Source organism: Procambarus clarkii, chromosome 1 (assembly GCF_040958095.1).
Source record: "Procambarus clarkii isolate CNS0578487 chromosome 1, FALCON_Pclarkii_2.0, whole genome shotgun sequence".
NCBI lineage: Eukaryota > Metazoa > Arthropoda > Malacostraca > Decapoda > Cambaridae > Procambarus > Procambarus clarkii.
The window spans coordinates 45,645,512-45,666,283 of record NC_091150.1 but is presented as its reverse complement, the minus strand read 5'-3'; the positions used below and the strand labels follow the sequence as shown (position 1 = coordinate 45,666,283).

The window sequence follows — 20,772 nt, the reverse complement described above, 5'->3', positions numbered from 1 at the left end:
ACTACAGATATTTAAGACCAGGTCTACAATACTCATTGTGAATTATTATAATACTGTATTTACATTATATACAAGTGCACTTCCTTGTTGCACCTTCCACCCAGCTTCCATCCAGCTTTGACCCTTAACGTATCCTGTGTGTTGCCCACGCGCACACCTTTCTGCCTTTCCTCTTCTCTACACATAAATTCATTTAAATATCCTCCCTTCATAATTTCATAGGTCTACTGTCTTCAAATTCACTCAAAATACTCAGTTCATCTAAATATTCCTTGTTCTATTTTCCTGACACCACATATTCTTTTTAGATTGTCCATTTCTACTTTTCTAACTCTTGATTTTTTTGTGTTCATTCCACACCATCCTGCTTTTCCTAATCAGGACTTTTATTGTCCATGTCACATCCCTTGATTTTGATTGTTGCCGCCAGAGGCGGCTAGTTTATTGTGCACCCCATACCCATCCTGTGAGCGGTAGTGCAAAAAGCATTACAGAGGGCACAAAAGGTCTTTATCAGACCTCATCTTAGATTATTATATAAACAATTTCATCTATTCCCTGACTAAACCTACTCTCACCTTCAAATGAATGAACACCCCTTTCAGCAATAACACATTTCAGCAATAACATACGGCAAGGAGGAATTATAGAAATAATAGGACACTAGTGAGAGAGAGAAAGATACAAGAGTGCCAGGAATGAATGTCAGGGTGAGAAGAGAGGCAGAAAGACAATATGAAAATGACATAGCAAGCAAAGCAAAGATTCAACCTAAATTGCTGCACAGCCACATCAGGAGAAAAACAACAGTGAAGGAACAGGTAATGAAACTGAGGAATAGGGTAGACAAATTCACTACAAAAAACAAGGAAGTGTGTGAGGAACTCTATAAGAAATTCCAGAAGGTCTTCACAGTAGAGCAAGGATAAGTCTCGGAGATAAGAGAGTGAATACCTAACCAAACACCACTAAATGGGTTTGTGATTACCATTGGGAGGTGAGGAAGCATCTTCTAGAGTTGGATGTGACAAAGGCTATAGGCCTGGATGGAATTTCACCATGTATACTAAAGGAAGGAGCAGAAGCACTGTGCCAATCACTCCATGGTGTATAACAAATTACTCGTAACAGGTGAACTGCCGAAAGTTTGGAAATGGCTAATGTAGTCCCAATATTCAAGAAGGATGATAGACAGGAGGCACTAAACTATAGGCCAGTGTCAATAACTTGCATACCATGCAAGGTGTTGGAGAAGATTGTGCAAAAAAAGCTAGTGGAACATCTAAAGCAGAAGAACTTTGTATCACAATGCCAGCATGAGTTCAGGGATGGCAAATCATGCCTCACAGGATTAATTTAATTCTATGACCAGGCAAGAAAGAGAGGGGTGGGCTAATTGCATATTTTTGGATTGCCTGAAAGCCTTTGACACAGTACCGCATAAGAGACTAGTGCACAAACTGGAGATGCAGGCAGGAGTGAAAGAGAAGGTACTCTACTGGATCAGGGAGTACCTAAGCAACAGAAAACAGCAAGTCACTGTGTGGGATGAGGTCTCAGAGTGGTGAGGCATCACCAGTGGAGTCCCTGAGGGATCAGTTCTTGGACCTATACTGTTCCTGTTATATGTAAATGATCTCCCAGAGGGAGTAGACTTGTTCCTCTCAATCTTTGCTGATTGTGCAAAAATTCTGAGGAGGATCAAGACAGAGGTAGATAGTATGAGGCACAAGAAGATCTAAATTAGCTGAAGGAATGGACCAACAAATGGCTACTAAAGTTCAACGCAAGTAAATGTAAGGTAATGAAACTAGGTGGAAGAAATTGGAGGCCAGACTGGATACCGAATGGGAGATGAAGTCCTTCACGAAACAAAGAGAAAGATCTAGGAGTTGATATCACGCCAAAGCTGTCTCCTGAAGCCCACATCAAAAGAATAACATCAAAGATCTAGGGAGTTGATATCATGCCAAAGCTGTCTCCTGAAGCCCACATCAAAAGAATAACATCAGCGGCGTATGCGAGGCTGGCTAACATCAGAACTAATTTCACAATAAACTCGGCGCAGCACAGTGGTTAAAGTTGCAGCGCTCCACTATTCACATTTATATTACACAATTTTCTTAGCTCTCTACTACTTAACTTTAGTCCATTTCACTCACTTTCAATAATCTTCTCACACAAATTTCAATACAATATTCAACTAGTCTAAAAGAACTTTTATCATTTACATTAAATTTAGTGAAGTGTACTTGTATTAGGTCTCTAGACATTATTTACACCCATCTCTTATATCTTTACCCTGACTACCCTCGTGACCCCTTACATATACAGCAGAACCTCGGTATTCAAACTTAATTGGTTCCTGAAGGCGGGGTGAATACCAAAAAGTTTGAATAAAAAAAAATCCCCCATGAGGAATAATGTAAATTGAATTAATCAATTCCAGACCACAAAATAAAAATTTATTTTCCAAATGAAATGGACCCAAAATAGCACGTTTTTGGTCCTCTGGTAGGTTAGGAGGGCAGCAAGTTCTAATGTTTCAAAACGTCAGGAAAACTGTTAATTTAAATTGTCCTCTCCTAACCTAACCGACTAAGCCAGAGGACCCAAAACAGAAAACTGGACAGTACATCACTTTCACATGCCAATTCCATTTTCAATTACAGTACGGCAATTTTTTGTTCGTAGTGTGCATACGAGTGAAAAAAAATTTATTTGTAAGAGGACGGGTTGGACACATAGGTACTACTTTTATATTTAGCTATGAGGTCTTTCTTCATCTCTATTGTGGTTCTAACCATTTTTCATTTTGCTTGGCTCTTATCACTAACTTTGTTAGGTGACAAGGTGACTTATTTACACCAAGAATATACAGTATTAGATATCCAAAATATCCAAGAGAAAAGTGTAGTGGGTTGTGTACTGAACGACAGCTATGGAGAAACTGACGCGTCAGGGATGCATGTTTACTTGTGAATGCTGAGCAAACAGACAAATACTGAACATGAACACAGCTTCCAAATGCCAAAAAGTTTGGTTTGGGAGCGATTCAAATACCAGAGTTCCACTGTGTAATTTATGTTTTTTATATTTTGAATGGGCAGTGACATCAATTATGTTAGAGAGCCTTTATGCCAAAAATATTGACATACACCTTGATAGGAATGTACATGACTAAACATTTTTTATGTTATTGGTGTGAGCTATAAGATATATTGTTTTACTTCAAAATTAGAAACCATATGGTATTTTGCAATATTTATTTATAGGTATTTTATTAAAGATATATACAGTATATACTGTACCTTGAAGAATGTTAACTAGCTGAGATGGGTGGAGTTGATGAAAGAATTACAGCTATGAACATGGATTGTTTTGCTGTGTGAGAATAGTGCGAGAGAGAGAAAATGCTAGAAGATATATCTATGTAAGTGATGGGCACATCAGGGCAGAAGTTGAAATAAGGATCAGCTGCATGTGTTGATAAAGTATACTGGTATGCAGAAAATGTTACTGCAGCAGAGAAAAAGAAATGGAATGTGTGTGGGAAAAGTTTCCATAAAGTTTGGAAAAGATGTGCTTATACAGTTAGGTAAAACCAAAAGTGAAGATAGTGAACTGTTAATATAGTATTACTGAAACATTAGCCCACTAAGTATACTGTAGTTAGCACAGTGATGGGAAGAATACATGAATACACATGAATACAACAGGGTAATAATGAGGACTGTAGATATGAATTCTTTCATTAATTATTAAAATATTACTGTATACATAATCATGTAAAGCTTTAAGTTAATGTCCTTTTCAGTGCTACGGGTTTATGTAGATAAAAGGATAACGGTTGGCCAGCTGAAGGCCGAGATGCAACGGTGGGTAGGGGTGTCTCATGAACACTTCAAACTCTTCAAAATATACTCCAACAGGTTGGTACTTTCATCATTACATAAATACAGTATTTCTTTGTAAGGAATTTGCAGCACATTCTCAATATGCTCCTCATTATTGCATCTCTCGTTTATATTTTCATTCTTTACCCCAATTGTCCATTTCAACTGTTTTAACTTGTAATTCTTTGTGTTCATTCAACACCTCTCAACCATACACAAGAGTCAGCAGCCCCATTTCTTCATGCAGACCTCAGGCTGAATCTTATTCCCATCCTGTTTTAACTTTTATTGTCCAAGCCACATCCCTTCCCTGACTAATCCTACTCTCGCCTTCAAATGATTGAACACCCCTTTCAGCAATAATACATCCTAGATTTTTAAACTTGCAGGACTCCTCCATCCACATTTATATCACACAATTTTCTTATTTCTCCACCGCCATAACTTTACTTTTGTTCATTTCACTCATTTTTTGTAATCTTCTCACACACTTCAGTGCAATTTTCAGCTACTGTAGACTAAAAGAATTGTTTCATCTACATACTTTAAATTTAGCATACTTAAATTATGATTTGACAAGTCTAATTTGTACACTTTTGCCTAAACATAAGTATGGAAATTTACACTTACTCACTTAACCTATCATTGAGTCACTCTTATTTCTACTAAAGCTATATCATAAAGCTTTTGTCCTTAGAGTATGTTTGAGGATGGGTTGAGAATTTCAGTTCAAGCAAAATATTGAATATGAATTTCAAATATAAATGTATGTGAAGGTAACTGAGCAAAGTATACAATTGTGTGCAAATACCACCCAGCTCTAAGAATAAATTATTGTGTGTAATGACTGGGTTCTCACAGAAGACCTGCACTAGCCCACATTGAGTTACCCAAAAAGCCAACAGCAACATACTGGCACACCAGTGACTGAGATAATGACACAAAGTAATGATCTCTTCCATTGTGATACTGTAACCTTGCATTAGGGATCATCGTCTTACCCAAACAATAATCGCTGAGATGGGGGGGCTTGGAATGCTAGAGGAGTCATGCATTAATTTCTGGGGGGAAGCCCCTTGTGATTCTCTGAAGCTACAATGCTGATAGAGCGCCAACCTACTAAGTGCCATCAATCGCGGAGTTTTTTTTGCCTTCCGAGGATCATGAGCCAGAACCTGGCCTCCTCTAGAGAGATGCAAAGAGCAGTGGCACTATGATAAAATTGCCAGTGAAATGTCTGCCACCACAGGGGGAAGCACAAAACAGACCACTGCTGATTATAAGGAAGAGTGATGCCTCAAAATCATTAAAGAATTCCTCCCAACATTGTAAGCAAAACAATAAAAAATTCACGAAACTTGCACAAGCTTGTTTGCCCCCCCCCCCTCCCCCCCTCATTTGGAGGGAGGGATCTGCCCTCACACGCCATTCGTATGTAGGCAAGTCTGCGGTCTACCCTCATCCGCATGCCGTTCATACATTTGTGGCTCTTGGCTGAGTTTGCCTGTATGTCTTGGACTTATTTTTGGGTGCAGGGGTTTTGGTGGTCATGCTGGGTCCCGGTAGCCTAGTATCTCATGATTGTTCCTAGTTCTCATCAGCCTTGGAAGGCCTTGGGTCCTGTGACATGGCCCTTGGTTTCTTCTTTGTTGTGATACCTTCGAAGCTTCCTCCTCTCAGGAAGCAGGGAGCCAAAAGAGGCTGCCTCCAGAAAGCCAGCATTGAATTTATTGAAATGCCAATTTCAGTGTGAGCCCCAGTGGCTCCATGACATTCTCCCTTCCCCAGAGAATCGGGGGTAGTCTTTCCATCATCATGGAACTTAGTGTGGAGCTGCTGCTGACCCAGTATGTCTCCCTCCTTTCCCCATACGAGGGGAGGAAGGAGGGCAAAAGAGTTTGCGCAAGTTTCATGCATTTTCTATGGTTTCTTTACATTGTTTTGGGAGTTCTTTTGATAAATTTAAGGAAGTGATCTTTCTTATAACCAGCAGTGGTGTTGTTTGTCTCACTGACTTTGTGGATGCTTCCCCAGTGGTGGAGGACATGATTAAAATTCACTGACCGTTTTATCATAGTGCCAATGCTCTCTGCGTCTCTCTCTAGATAGGACCGGATTCTGGCTAGTGGTTCCCAGTAAGCTGAAAATAACTCTGTGACTGGTTGTACCTAGTAGTTTGGCACTGTATCAGCATTGTACATTCAGGGACCCACCTGAATCCGGTCGGCCGAGCGGACAGCACGCGGGACTTGTGATCCTGTGGTCCTGGGTTCGATCCCAGGCGCCGGCGAGAAACATTGGGCAGAGTTTCTTTCACCCTATGCCCCTGTTACCTAGCAGTAAATAGGTACCTGGGTGTTAGTCAGCTGTCACGGGCTGCTTCCTGGGGGTGGAGGCCTGGTCGAAGACCGGGCCGCGGGGACACTAAAGCCCCGAAATCATCTCAAGATAATCTCAAGATAATCACCGGGGCTCACCCAGTAAATGGCATTTCATTACATTCAATGCCGTTTTTTTATTTGATGCAAGACTGTGGCAGCTCTATCTTGATGTCATCTTGAGGTTATCGAGATGATTTTGGGGCTTAGCGTTCCCGGGGCCCGGTCCTCGACCAGGCCTCCTTTTTGTTACACATCCCCAGGAGCAGCCCGTAGCAGCTGTCTAACTCCCAGGTACTTATTTACTGCTAGGGGAACAGGGGGTATCAGGGTGAAAGAAACGCTGCCCATTTGTTTTCGCCTCCATTGGGGATCGAAAGCCTCAGGACTACAAATCCGAAGCGCTGTCTACGCAGCTGTCAGGCCCCTATCCTTGAGATGGTATCAAGAATCATTAAGAGAGCCGGGAAGTGGTAGTGTCACGTGTGAGAGTAGTATGGGGGATAGTTCGATTTAAAGTGTAACTAAATACTAATTTAAGTAATATAGCATTATTACTCAAGGCAATGTAAATTCCACAACTCTCGCCTTATGTTTGTAACTAAGTGTACAATAATACATATTGCAGTAGAGATATTCAGAGAGAATAAGTAAGCTGGAATTCTATTAACTCTTTGGTGAATGAATAATCAATTTTGAAAAATTGTGTGAGCATGGTTCATTCTAACAGGTTCTCACTGTATAGGTATACAGTAAATGTGTGTATATAAGTGTAATAGCCTAAATGTAGTTACTGAATGAGAGCTGTACTCGTAGTGTCCAGTCTTCTCTATAATTTTTGTCATGTGATGTTTAGAAGGTTTTGATGATATTGGCATTCATTACCATTTTATATAATTTCATTACACTTTGCAAAAGGTTATTTTTGTAAGCATTTTTTGAGCCTTTGGTTTAACTTGAATCTGTGGCATGTTGTTCTCAAAGTTATGGAGTTTAAAAGAGCCCTCTCTGTCAATTTTGTCTCTTACTGTCACAATTTTGTATATGGTGATTGTATCACCTATTTTATTTTATCTTGTGTCTCATAGTTTTGACATGTTTAATGCCTCCAATCTTTGCTCAAAGCTTTGAGCAAAGAGTCTCTTGTTTTGGGGTGATCAGCATACACCATAACACTCTAGAGGTATTAGCAGGTACATATTGCAGCCACCAGCTGCTATCCCCAGGCTTCACTTTGTGATGCCACTCATCAACACTATTCCAGCTATTTCTATTTTTGTGTTTTCTTGTGTTTTGCCCTCTTGCCCTCTTGTGTTTTCACTCCCAACTTTACCGACTACTGTTTTTCCTTGGCAATAAATTCCTGAATGTACTAATATGCATCGATTCTTAGGCACCACTTGGAGGGGATACATTATGAAGATGTCCAGATTTGGTGGTTTCACTGGATTTAAATTCATTTTTTATGTTTATTATTTTATATTTTTCTTAAAACTTTTCTATATTTTACAGCCAAGAATTTGAGTGCACTAGAATGACTGAAACTTTAGCCTCGTATGGTGACAACACCAGATTAAGTGTGAGGCTGGGAAGAGCACTGCTGCCTGGCGAACAAAGAGGGAAAGTTTACATGCTTGAGCCAGACAATATTGATGATGTAGGTACAACTTGGGTTTAATCTTTCTAATATTTTTTACCACATAGTTTAGTTTATATTTAGCAAGTCTTACAAGATTTTGAAAAATTTGTGGCAGTTGTGAAAAGTATCATTTCTGAACATTTTGTGTGTGGTCCCTCCTGCCCTCCTACTCCAAAGGGAGGCCTGGAGAGATTCAACCCCCCCCCCCCCCCCCCCCCCCACCCCACCCCACTGGAGCAAGAATGTGTATGGATGCATCACATACTTTGAGCAAATGCCACCTGGGAGTTTGTCTTGTCATATTTGCTGGCCAAGTGGCATTTGGCAATAAACTATGCCATGGTCTTTGATGCAGTGGGAAATTAACAAAATGCTGATGTAATATACTGTACACAGATTTTGCAAAAGCTTTTGACAAATGTGACTAGTGCTATTGTGCACAAAATGTGCACATAATGAATTACTGGCAAAGTAGGGAGATGGATCTTTAATTTTCTAATGAACAAAACCCAGAGTGTAATAGTGAACAAAGTAAAATCTAGATCATCAGCAGTGAAAAGGTTGATCCTTCAAGGTGCCGTACTTCCTCCGATACTCTTTCCTCATCCTCTTATCAGATATAGACGAAGATACAAACTACTGTATAATATTGTATCTTGCTTTGCAGATGACATTAGAATTTTCATGAGAGTTCTGTATACAATATAGAGGACACAGCAAACCTTCAATTTAATGTTAATCAGGTCTTTCAGTGCACCACAGAAAATATGATGTTTAATAAGTAAAGGTTCCAGCTTCTGCACTATTGAAATGACAAATATAAAAAAAGCAGAAATCACACATAAAACAGTCAAACCACAGTGTTGGAAGACCTTACTTTTAAAAAACACAATAAAGTAGCTGTCATGACATCATTAAGAGAAAACTAGATAGTTTTCTTCAAGACGTACCGGACCAACTGCGCAGTACCAGTACTGGATACGTGGCCTGCGGGTCATTCCAAGCAACAGCCTGTTGGACCAAGTAGGCCATTCCAAGCAACAGTAGTCTGATGGACCAAGCTCTCACAAGTCAAGCCTGGGCCAGGCTTGGGGAGTAGAGGAACTTCCAGAACTCCATCAGAGTAAGGTAAGGTATGATCAAGATTATGCATAATTGATTTCATCAGAGATCCACTGGGGATGTAAGGGCCTGGCAGTAATACTGCATGCCAGACAGGTACTAAGGACAGGTACTACTGTATGCTCTCAGGTACTAAGGATGCTCGCCAAAAAACCCTTAACCACCAACAGCCCCACTACCTGTGTTGCAAAATGATGCCATTTTGATGCCGTATAAACAAATGCACAAGCCTCTAGTGAACCCCACACAGCCTAATGAACACCCCAAATAAGGGTCTAAACAGTTGTCAGAACACCCCAGAAACACCTGGGGTAAGACACACCACCCTGGTGGCCTAGCCTCGAAAAGGCGAACCCCCAAATACACCAGCGAATCAACTGTCAGTGCAAGGGCAGTGCTCTAGTGAACACCCAAGAAAGAAGTAATCACTGGGCACATGTAGTTCGAAACACACAAACCCATGTCCACACAACAAAACTCGGCAGAAAACATGTACATGAAGCAATTCTATAATGGAATGATGAACTAGGAAAAAAAGGCATCCCAAAGGATGAGTTCTAGGATGGCCAGTACTTAGCTCAGAAGCTCTGGGACTTGCTGCAAGATGATTCAACAGAGGAGCTCTACAGTGTTGCTCTTGGCTATGCATCAGTGAATGAACTGAGATGGGGGACGGGGGGGCCTGTTCTGAGCATCAGGCCACCTGGTGATGTCATTCAGTATTTTAGGTTTCAGCTAGTTTTGCTTATTTTATCTTGTTTTTGAGTTATTTGGCATTTCAGTCGTTTTGAATCTTGGGAGCCCAGTAATTGTCTGCAAAACTTTGCTGACTTTCTGGATGCTTTCCTGGTAAAATGGTGGAATGTCATTTGCTCCCTGTGCCTCATGTGAAAGAGCCAGGTTTTGGCTCTGGTCCCTGGTAGGCCAAATGAACTTGTGCAACAGATGTGATGGGTATCTTGGAACAATCTCAGCGAGATAGCTTTCTGGGGAAGCTACCAAGGAGATCTGGAGGCTCCCTGGAGCTATACTGGGCTGATGTGCATATATTGGACCGTGACAACAGTCAATCGATGGAGTTCTAGGCCTACCGGAGACCAGAGCCAGAACCTGGCTCCCTCAAGAAGAAGCACGAGGAGCAATGGCCTAAAGACACCCCCGTGCAATTGGAAGCAGTCTTTGTCTGCCATCTACCAGGTCAGGCACCCAGAAATGTAGGAATTCCAAAACAAACTACTGTTGGTCTAAAAGTGCAAACTGAAAGCCGAACTAGCAAGCCCCTGTCCCCCCTCCCCGGGAGGGGGGACAGGGGGTCCCTGACCTCCCTGCCTGTTACACTCCTCAGTTCAGAGGCTGAATATCATATATAAAATGTGAAAAAAAAAACACCGACCAGAGGGAGGGAGGGAGGGATGCCGGGGAGCCTCCAGGTCACAACTGGAAATGGCATTTCATTACATTCAACGCTGGTTTTCTGTGGAGAGCCCCTTCGACTCCCCGGAGCTACTTAACCAAAAATAAAGAAGAAAAAGGGACTTACCTGGGAGACGGCCGTCACTTACTCCAGGCTACACACGCCCGTGAAGGGCCAGGAACATTAACGAGGTACCATGCTGCCAGAACCTTGTTCGACCTCCAAAAGACCCGTGCCCGAATGTCAGCCCAGGACATATTACCAAAAACAGCAGCCAAAGCCACGAACTTACGAACATCATAGGCACGGGGATAGACCGCAGGCTGGCTGGACCTACTAATCCTGCGGACGACCTGGGAGACCCGCACCCTGGAACAGAGAAGAACAGAAATCGGGTCCACGCAAAGCGCGTCCCCTGCCACAAAGTCTGTGGCGTGCCAATAACAGCAAAGAGCCGCAACCAGATACGAAACATGATGCACCCCGTAGCCGAACCAACCAAGCATCAACAACCCAAAGTCCCTTTCATAAAGCAGCAGACTCATTCTTTGCCAAAAATGGAGGAGACGGCTGCAAACTAACGAAACAACGACCAGGACCGAAAGAGCAGAAACCCCTGCGCCAGAGGAGAGTACGAAGCTCCCCGACCTGACCCGATCCTCAGAGGCCAATACCAACAAGGAGGAGCCTTAGAAAATCAGCCCAGAACCGAGGGGGGCCACCACAAACCGAGGAGAAGAGAGAAAAGAGAGCACCAGGTCCAACGGTCAATGGGTATAAATTGGATATGAAAACGTAAGAATGAAAGTAACTACAGAAGGCCTATTGGCCCATATTTTCTCTTGCTGCTTCTTTGTTGGTTCGGGGTCTTGAAGTGGGAAGAATATAGTTATGCATTAATTTGCTATTGATTGCTGGTGTTGACTTTTTGATGTGTAGGGCCTCGCTGATGTCGAGTCTCCTGCTATCGTTCTATCTATCGATGATTTCTGTGTTGCCTGTTAAGATTTCTTTGATGATGGTCTGGTTGTGAGAAGAGATTATATGTTCCTTGATGGAGCCCTGTTGTTTATGCACAGCAGTTTATCAATACATACATACATACACACACACTATATATACTTTGAACCCAATTATGCCCAACCCAGGACGGTGAGGGTGACACATGTGCTCCTCTTATTTGTCGGGCTCACAGTTGCCAGCAAATAGCTGCCAGACAATTTCAAAGGGAGAGAAGGATTTTGGACTTTGAGATGACTAGATAGTTTTCACTCAATTTACAAGAGTGAACAATGATTTTTGACTCGGTCAGCCGTAATCAAAGTTAAAAGCACTCATATGTTCAGATCACATTTAGATCCCCTCTCATACCTCAAGTTGAAAACTACTATAGGTAAACCTGTGTCTTTTTAGTTTTTACACTCAGCTCTTGCATCCTTATTTTTATAAATTGTACTGTGAAATGTTTTTATTCAGTACAAAATATTAGATAAACCAAATCTTAAATTTAATGTGCAAGTTCCCAAAATAAAATAATGCTCATTGGTTCTGTTTTCCAGCCTGCTCGATTCCTCATAGATTGGGTTATATGCAAGGGTGACACTGTTGCCAATGCCAAGAAGGCCATCATAAAAGAAGTAAATACACGATGTAACATGACTCTTGTCCCAGAAAATGTGAGAATGCGGAAAAAGAGTTGGAAGAACCCCCAGACAATATACCTCGACAATCAAAAGTTTGACGACGACATCAATTTGTACTCAAACTGGGAAATGTTCCTCCAGGTAAGCAATGAAATAGGATACTTTGTTTTTATGACTGTTAAGGGTTTTTATACAGTAAATACTTAACAATTGGTATTCATGTTATTTGTTGAATTGTTTGCTAGAATGAATATTATATTTAATGTGCTGTAATCATAGAGTAGGAGTGCAAATGTTATAGCATAGAGTGGGAAGTTAATTTGTCAAAGAACAAAGTGTAAATACTGTACTGAATAAGAAGTTTTAAATTGAAATATGCAAAATAATGATCATCTTGTAAAGGCAATTGAAGGAAACATGTCAGTGAAACATGGACATGTTGTGTTATAAGCAATACTGTATTTAAATAAGACAGAACAAATTATATAATAATTGTTAAAGTACTGAGATTTCATGAATAATTTATTAAAATACATGAATAAATTTTATCTTGGAAGGCTGAAACATTTGTCAGGTAATGATTACTAATAATAATGAACAGTTTCAGGGAAATACAATGATTTGTTTAAGATCTCTTAAGGTTATACACATCCATCCTGGACAGTCACATCATTGTTGTAATGGGTTTTGATGTCTCAACACGATAATTGGTTTAAAAAATACTGTATTTGAAACTGTCTGAATATAGCTTGAACTGCTGTAGATGGGAATGGAGGATTCATGCCTCATTGTGATTGTCTTAAACTACACTTTTCTTGAAATCTTTTTAATATTCAATACTAACTTGATAAAAGATGTGAAAACCCCCTCTACAATGTTCTTGGTTGCATCAGAATAGTATAAATGTTGTGTATTAGAACAAGAGGAACATGTATGATAAAGAATGAAAGAAATCATAACTAATAATTATTTCTTAAATCATCATTATTACCATTTTTCCTCTGGTGGTGTGTGACAGATTTGTAATAAATTTGTTATTTTGAATAATGGTTATGTACTGTACCAGTTTTGTTTTGTAATTGTTATTTTGTCATCAAAATTTTACTAGATTATAGAGGGACCAGAGACTAGAACAAGCAGCACTGAAGAATTAGCAATTTTTGTGAAGAGATGGAGACCATCAACCTATACTACTGACCGGCTCACTGAGATCATTATACCTAGGTCAACTGTTGATGGCCTTAAGGAAAAGGTAAGGCTTCCCTAGTTGAGAAATACTGTACTTCTACTGAAATACAAGTTTAGTAATTATATTGATCTTACTTAATAACCTTGCTATTAACCAAAAACATTTATTGAGGCTGCTATTAGTACTAACAGCCTCAACATGACCTTCCTTGGTTTGTTGTTTGTACTTTGTCAGTACTCCAGACTCATCTTGAATGAGTGTGAAGAGGTGTCTGAGTAGTTTGTGAAACTAGTTTATGCCAGGAAGATATCGTGCTCGATACGTAACTTTGGTGTTTAGTGCTATTACGTTGCATTACATCTGGTTATTTGTATTTTACATTCATACATGTTGTGCATGAACACAATCACTGGAATCACATGGGGAAGAGTTATCTTACAATACATATAAACTTTACTCATTTATGAACACATGTTGGCAGTTATTACACTCCTGTAATTTGTGAAGGTCTTCTTAGAACATTGTACAGTCCTTTGCTCTGCATCATCTGCAAACATTGGTATGACAACATTGGTATGACATTATGAGCAACAACAAACTGAATGACTGAATCTTAAAGAACCCTACTTGCTACATCTCTCTAGCCAGTCATCTCTCATACTGTGACCTTGTTTACTGTCTGGCAGGCATTCCTTTACCCAGTTGTGTGTGTTTCATGTTATCCCACCTTCCCTGGTCTTTCCAGCTTATACACCAGCATTTTGTGAAGTCAATTATCAAATGCTTTTAGAGTTCCTAGGAAAAATTTAGTCTACTCTGCCTCCTCTCTTATGTATTGGTGACCACATATTCTACACAACTTGTCCCTCTACAACCATTGGTCACACTTTCAGTGCTTCAATATCACTATTCCCATTCCTTATAGTCTCACTATATGACACAACCCATCTATTTATGTGATTATATACAGATATAAAATTTAGTACCATTTAACTTCTGTATATATATATTTATATTTTCTGTTTTTATTACAGTTGTCTGAAATATCTGGAATAGAAGCAGAGAATATTGAAGTTGCCAAGGGCAAAGGAACATTTCCATCTGATATGTCTGTTATTGATATAACCAATGACCTAGATTGGGCTCCTCGCAGTGGCCCGTTGGACCAGCGGCCATTTTACATTCTAGATGATGGTGCTATGATTTATTACAGGTAATTTTTTTTTTTTAAGTTTTTAAAAAAAACTTTGTACCTCCATAGTCATCCACATTTATTCTAAAACATTTGATGTTTTAACAGTTGTGTAGTATTAGAATAATAAATGTTAGATACAACTTGTGCAGTAATCAGAAGAAATCTTCAAGCACATTACATTTATCCTAAGCACATATCCACTCTAGTAATCATCCACTACTTCATAAGACAACACACTTCGCAATCAAATACTGTACAATGAAATGGAATGTGAATATTATTGTATAATATTAATATGATCCGGTTTTCTTTGCATCTTAGGGATAAGACTGAAAAGCTGAAGGAACTATTGGAAGATGAACGTCGGGAGCTTGTGAACACTGAGAACCGCCGCCTCAACCGTGAACAGCAGTACACCTGTCCAAGTTCCTCAACTTCTACCTATAGTACTCTAAGATCCAAAGAAAAGGGACTCAAAATTTATCTAAATCATGAAGATTAAATATGGATAAAAACTTGATAAATGGCTGTATATGTTATGATTCCTCTGGAGTCAGAATAGTAGCAGTTTTTTGGTGATAATGGTACAACAAAATACTGCCATTATGATCAGTGAAAAAAATAAAAAGAGACTGCTTTTGGATGTTCAGTTTCTGTACCAGTGCCTAAACCTTTACTGTAAGTCACTACAATACACTGGAAGGTCATGGTGTCAGGCATGTTTAATTTAAACAATATTATATGCCCGGTGATTTATTTAAAACAAATAAAAGGTAGAGATAGTACTGTACAACGTTGACGTTCATGATTTGACTTAAAAATTATATATCAAGAAAATTTCTGAATAAAGTTTATTTAGAAAATACTGTAGTAATAAATTTCTGTATATAAGTTTTAACTAAAGTGACTGTATTACAAAGGAAAATGTAAGATACATCATCCAAGCCTAATGACCCACTTTGTGTTTATAACCTTCTTTTTTTTTTTTTTCCACAAACCACCTCGGTACTGCACAGGAAACATAGACTCGTTCTCAAATAAAAACCATTTGGTATACAAATATACAGTAGTCTGAAATACAATATCAAAAGCTAGTGTGTGCAAAATATTTTTAAGTGTCAAGACACTGTAAGAAGAGTGAAAGTTAATTCTGCCTAGTGATGACACCAACCTTACTCCATGTTGCCATTGACACGCCCAACATTAACACGCCCCATCAACAGTATTGTTTGGAATTTTAGCCAAAGATTAAAAATGAATGCATGTTGCCTTTGCTTTTACTTTAAGTACTATTAGAACAAAATTAAAATGTAAGGAATCAATTTCTTCTTTTTGTTATATATACATTTAGAGGAATTAAGTTGGACAAAAATAAAATGAGAAAATAATGGGAAAGTAAATGTGGTGGACTTGGCCGAAGAAAGTTAGGCATCCATTGAAATACTAGAAGACCTCAAGGATGTAATCCCTGTGAGCACAGGCTGCAGTGTAACTACATAGATTGTTTGGATAGCTTTGTTGAAACCTGAAGGGTTTGGTGCATAATTGCACCAAACATAATCTTTAATTGCAATGCATAATCAACATAATTGAGGCAAAATATCATAAAAATTTAATGTCACCAAAGATGATAATATTTTGGACCAATAATTCATCTTCTGGAAGTTATTTATGATTTTTGTTTACGGGTCTACATAGTTTACCAGAAATTATTTTACAAAATGTTCATAAAAAATATAGCAGTACAAAATAAATCATTGGCAAAGGCTTTACAAACACTGATGGTACAGAGATATATTTTAGCTTTCTGCTTAAGCAAAATTATCTTCATGTTTTTGTTTTAAGCATACATTAATGAAGGTAAGTAAATATATATATATTTTACTTGGATGCAGCTGATATCTTGGAGCAAATTAGTTTGTGCACAGAATTGAAGGTAAAACTAAACAATGTTAAAAAAAATCATGTATAAATATATACACAAATAAAGTATAGGTTTTGAGATTAAATTTAGCTATGCTCATTAAGTTTCATAGTAAAAACCTCCTGTTCATTCAAAATCCATCATGTATATTGCACTGAAGAACATTTTCATGCAATAATTAACTTAGCAGATAATGATACTGTACTGTTAAATTACATTATCCTCACTCCTCAAATAAACTAAATGAAAATCTGCCTTACTTTAGCTCGAACTCGAGACCATTTTTGTATCGTTTCATGTTGTCATTTATGCTCATCACCTCACTGATGAACTTGTATAAAGTTGCATGTATTTTTGGCATTGTCTTGTGGTAATATGTGCATGTTCCTTGTGTGAGCAAAAAAAAAATAACAAAAACAGCTGGAACTGTAATGATGTTGTGTATGAATTGTGGGGTTACTGTTAATTACTTGGGGCACCACTCTACTGCCCAGTGTGTGATAGACCTGCCTTGTCTTGAGCAGCAGGCACCTTGTACAGTAATTTACTTTTTTGAATTCTGTAAATAGTTGCCAGAGATATAAATCCCATTTTTCATAACCATATTTAATTGGTGTTTTTCACCTTTAAAGAATTGTGAAATATTGGGAGTCACACACTCCCTCCTCATTAAGCCGACACCTTGTATCATACTTGCATTTTATCATGTTATATATGATCCTGTGCATACTATGGTTTTTACAATTTTTAATGTATTCTGTTATTTTCCCAACACTTTTCTCATGTCGTATACCTATGTACTGTATTTTTTGTAAATAAATTTATTATTATAATTGAAGAGGGAGTCGACAGGAAATATTTTTTGTATTACCTATGACGATGCAAGGAATACACATTTGTGCATCCTTTTATTAATAACTGTAAGTCATGTCTTCAAGAACCTAGTCTATGTTCACATATTTGTTGGAACTGTCATAGTCTCTTGTATATTTTGTGCATATGTTAACGTTTATTTATTATTTCGAATGTTTATCAATTGGAGAGATACTATACAATGAAGCTTACTTTAGTAATACAGAATAATTAAAACAAACTTGATTGAAGAAGTCTTTTTATTTGTGATGTAAAATAATTCCTGTGGGTTAACAGTAGGTAATGATTAAAAAAAAGTTTTTTCACTTGTCATATTTATTTCTCGTGTAACAATAAAAAAAAAATTGAACCACTTGGATCAGCAGTATTAATGTCAAGTACCTATTAAGCCCAGTCCTTGAGGGTAGCCTGGGAATTACCACATTTTCTGTGGAGAGCCCCTTCAGCTCCACGGAGCTATACCGGGCTGATGTGTATATATTAGACTGTGACAACAGTCAATCGAAGGAGTTCTAGGCCTACCGGAGACCACAGCCAGAACCTGGCCCCCCTCAAGAGAGGCACGAGGGGCAATGGACTAAAGACATCCCCGTGTAATTGGAAGCAGTCTGTCTACCAGGTCAGGCACCCAGAAAGATAGGAATTCCAAAACAAACTACTGCTGATCAAATGAATTGCAAACCGACAGCTGAACTAGCAACAGAACTCCAATCAAAACCAAGGAAACAAGTATGACATCACCACAAACGCCACTCATTCTGCACAACCCTCCCTCCCTGGGAGGGGGACGGGGGTCCCAGACCTTCACACCAGCAACTCTTCTCAGTTCAAGAGGCTGTTGTGTTGGTGACGGTCGATTGTTCTGGCCCCACTCTTTGCGCAGTGCGGTGTTGTTGCTCTGTTTTGATGGTGTGTGAGCCAGACATAACACAAGAGTACTGGGACTGCATGCACCTAGGGTCGCCTTCCCTAGGTGCCCTGCAAGTACTGCCTTTACGGCTAAAGGGTTATCTTCCATGAGCCATTCAGCAGCAGCTACCTCCGTGTGGTTCTGTCGCTGCTCGGTGATTGCCCCCCCCCCCCCTTGGGGGTTCAGCTGGGGTGGTTCTTGCTCCTGTTTTCCCTTGGGTTAGGAGGTAGTTTCGTCGCTGGCTGGGGCGCGAGGTACTGTGCAGCTGTCTGATATACGCATAGCGACCGATTCTATTCTGGAGACGTGCTTTTGCAGGGTTTTTGTTTTGCCTGGTGGGGGGTTTGCCAAGTGTGGCGGTAGGTTTTTGGTGGCCCTCCACCAGGTCCCAGTGCGTGCACACGTTGGTTCGGCTTTTAGATTGTTTGCTTGGTAGCTCTAGGATAACGGTTAGCAGTACCTCGCCTGGGCTTCCCTTAGCAGTCAGCCTAAGGGCCCCTGGAAACCCCCAATTGGGGCTCAGTGGTCTAATGTAGAAGACCTCTGAGTTCCACCTCGCCTTGTGCGAGTTTGAGGGTTGCTCTGTCCCTGTTTTGGGGTGACACTCACCATCTGCCTCTGCCTTGCTGCTTTTTGGGGTCAGTGACACCTATGACCCAGAGTACTGTACTCACCTAATTATGCTTGCGAGGGTTGAGCTTTGGCTCTTTGGTCCCGCCTCTCAACTGTCAATCAACTGGTGTACAGATTCCTGAGCCTACTGGGCTCTATCATATCTACATTCGAAACTGTGTATGGAGTCAGCCTCCACCACATCACTTCCTAGTGCATTCCATTTATTAACTACTCTGACACTGAAAAAATTCTTTCTAACATCAATGTGGCTCATCTGGGTACTAAGTTTCCACCTGTGTCCCCTTGTTCATGTCCCACCTGTGCTAAAGAGTTTGTCTTTGTCCACCCTGTCAATTCTTCTGAGAATGTTGTAGGTGGTTATCATGTCTCCCCTTACTCTTTGTTTCCCAGGGATGTGAGGTTCAGCTCCTTTAGCCTTTCCTCGTAGCTCATTCCTCTCAGTTCCGGGACGAGCCTGGTGGCATACCGCTGAATCTTCTCTAACTTTGTCTTGTGTTTCACTAGGTATGGACTCCAGGATTGGTCTTACATAAGTGGTATACAGGGTTCTGAAAGATTCCGTACACAAGTTTCTAAAGGCAGTTCTTATGTTAGCCAGTCTAGCATATGCCACTGATGATATTCTTTTGATGTGGGCCTCTGGGGACAGGTTCTGTGTGATATCAACCCCCAAATCTCTCTCTCTATTTGACTTGCAGGATTTCACCTCCTAGATGGTATCTTGTATTCAGCCTTCTGCTCCCTTTGCCTAATTTCATTACTTTACACTTTCCTGAGTTGAACTTTAGCAGCCATTTTCTAGACCATTCCTCCATTGTTGTTGTTGTTTAAGATTCGCTACCTGGAACAAAAAATTTCAAGTAGCACGGGCTTTGGTGAGCCCGTAGTGGACTAAGTCATTCCTCCAGTTTGTCCAGGTCGTCCTATAGTCTCTGTCTATCTTCATCTGGTTTGATTCTTCTCATAATTTTTGCATCATCAGCAAACATTGAGAGGAATGAGTCTATACCCTCTGGAAGGTCGTTTACATATACTAGAAACAGGATGGGTCCAAGTACAGAGCCCTGTGGGACTCCGCTGGTGACATCTCGCCCCTCTGATGCCTCCGTCCCTTACCGTTACTTGCTGTTTCCTATTGCTTAGATACTCTCTTATTCACTGGAGCACCTTACCTTTTACTCCTGCCTGCTGCTCCAACTTTTGTAACAGCCTTTTGTGAGGTACTGTGTCAAAGGCTTTCTGACAGTCCAAGAAAATGCAGTCTGCCCATCCTTCATTTTCCTGCCTAATTTGTGTTGCTTGGTCATAGAATTCTATTAGGCCTGTGAGGCACGATTTACCATCCCTGAACCCATGCTGGAGGTGTGTTACAAAGCTGTTTCCCTATAGTGAAAATTAGCTAGTGTCACTAGCTAATTTTCTATTATTATTGTAACGTACGGTTATGTTACGTTGTTGGGTAGATTAGATGTACAGTGTTTAGTGAGTTTCATATTTATTTAGTAGTCCTGGATACAGCAGTGTCGTAGACGTTGAGACGGAGCTTGGAGCAGAGCAGAGAGACGAGTGTGGCCGGAGTCGCGGAGCTCCGAGAGCGTTGTAGCTCGATGCGGTCCTAGTCTGCTGCCTGTTCTGTGTTGAAGCTGTAGCGTCTTGGAGACAATTAGAACTGCCTATGCCAAGTGCTACATTCTTGACTGAAAATTGTACTGTTTGCTATTCCTCATATCGCTCGCTTATATGGTGACTACACCTCAGCTTCCTCCAACAAGATGAGAAGAGTATTACCTGTAATTGGGGAAAGGATTGTAGCTTCTGTAATTAGTGCTAATTAGTTATGCTATTAAGATAATGAGATAATGGAGCGAGTATAAGATTAACTCGCTACATTATTATTATTATTATTATTATTTATTGTTGTATATTGTATATTAATATACAACATACTGAGCT

The 20,772-nt window shown here is 39.9% G+C and overlaps 1 protein-coding gene across 17 annotated transcripts in view; it reads left to right on the top strand.

Moving 5' to 3' along the window:
- The window catches only part of LOC123774768 (ubiquitin specific protease 47), a 178,678-nt gene extending 161,047 nt beyond the window's left edge, over positions 1 to 17,631 (top strand). For all 17 annotated transcript variants that reach the window (XM_069305519.1, XM_069305307.1, XM_045769966.2 and 14 more), the window contains 6 exons: positions 3,818 to 3,932; positions 7,787 to 7,931; positions 12,009 to 12,233; positions 13,201 to 13,344; positions 14,316 to 14,494; positions 14,798 to 17,631. In XM_069305519.1, the coding sequence (XP_069161620.1) occupies positions 3,818 to 3,932; positions 7,787 to 7,931; positions 12,009 to 12,233; positions 13,201 to 13,344; positions 14,316 to 14,494; positions 14,798 to 14,978 (989 nt within the window). In that variant the 3' untranslated portion in view covers positions 14,979 to 17,631. The remainder of the gene's footprint in view (positions 1 to 3,817; positions 3,933 to 7,786; positions 7,932 to 12,008; positions 12,234 to 13,200; positions 13,345 to 14,315; positions 14,495 to 14,797) is intronic.
- The last annotated feature ends 3,141 nt before the right edge of the window (positions 17,632 to 20,772 follow it).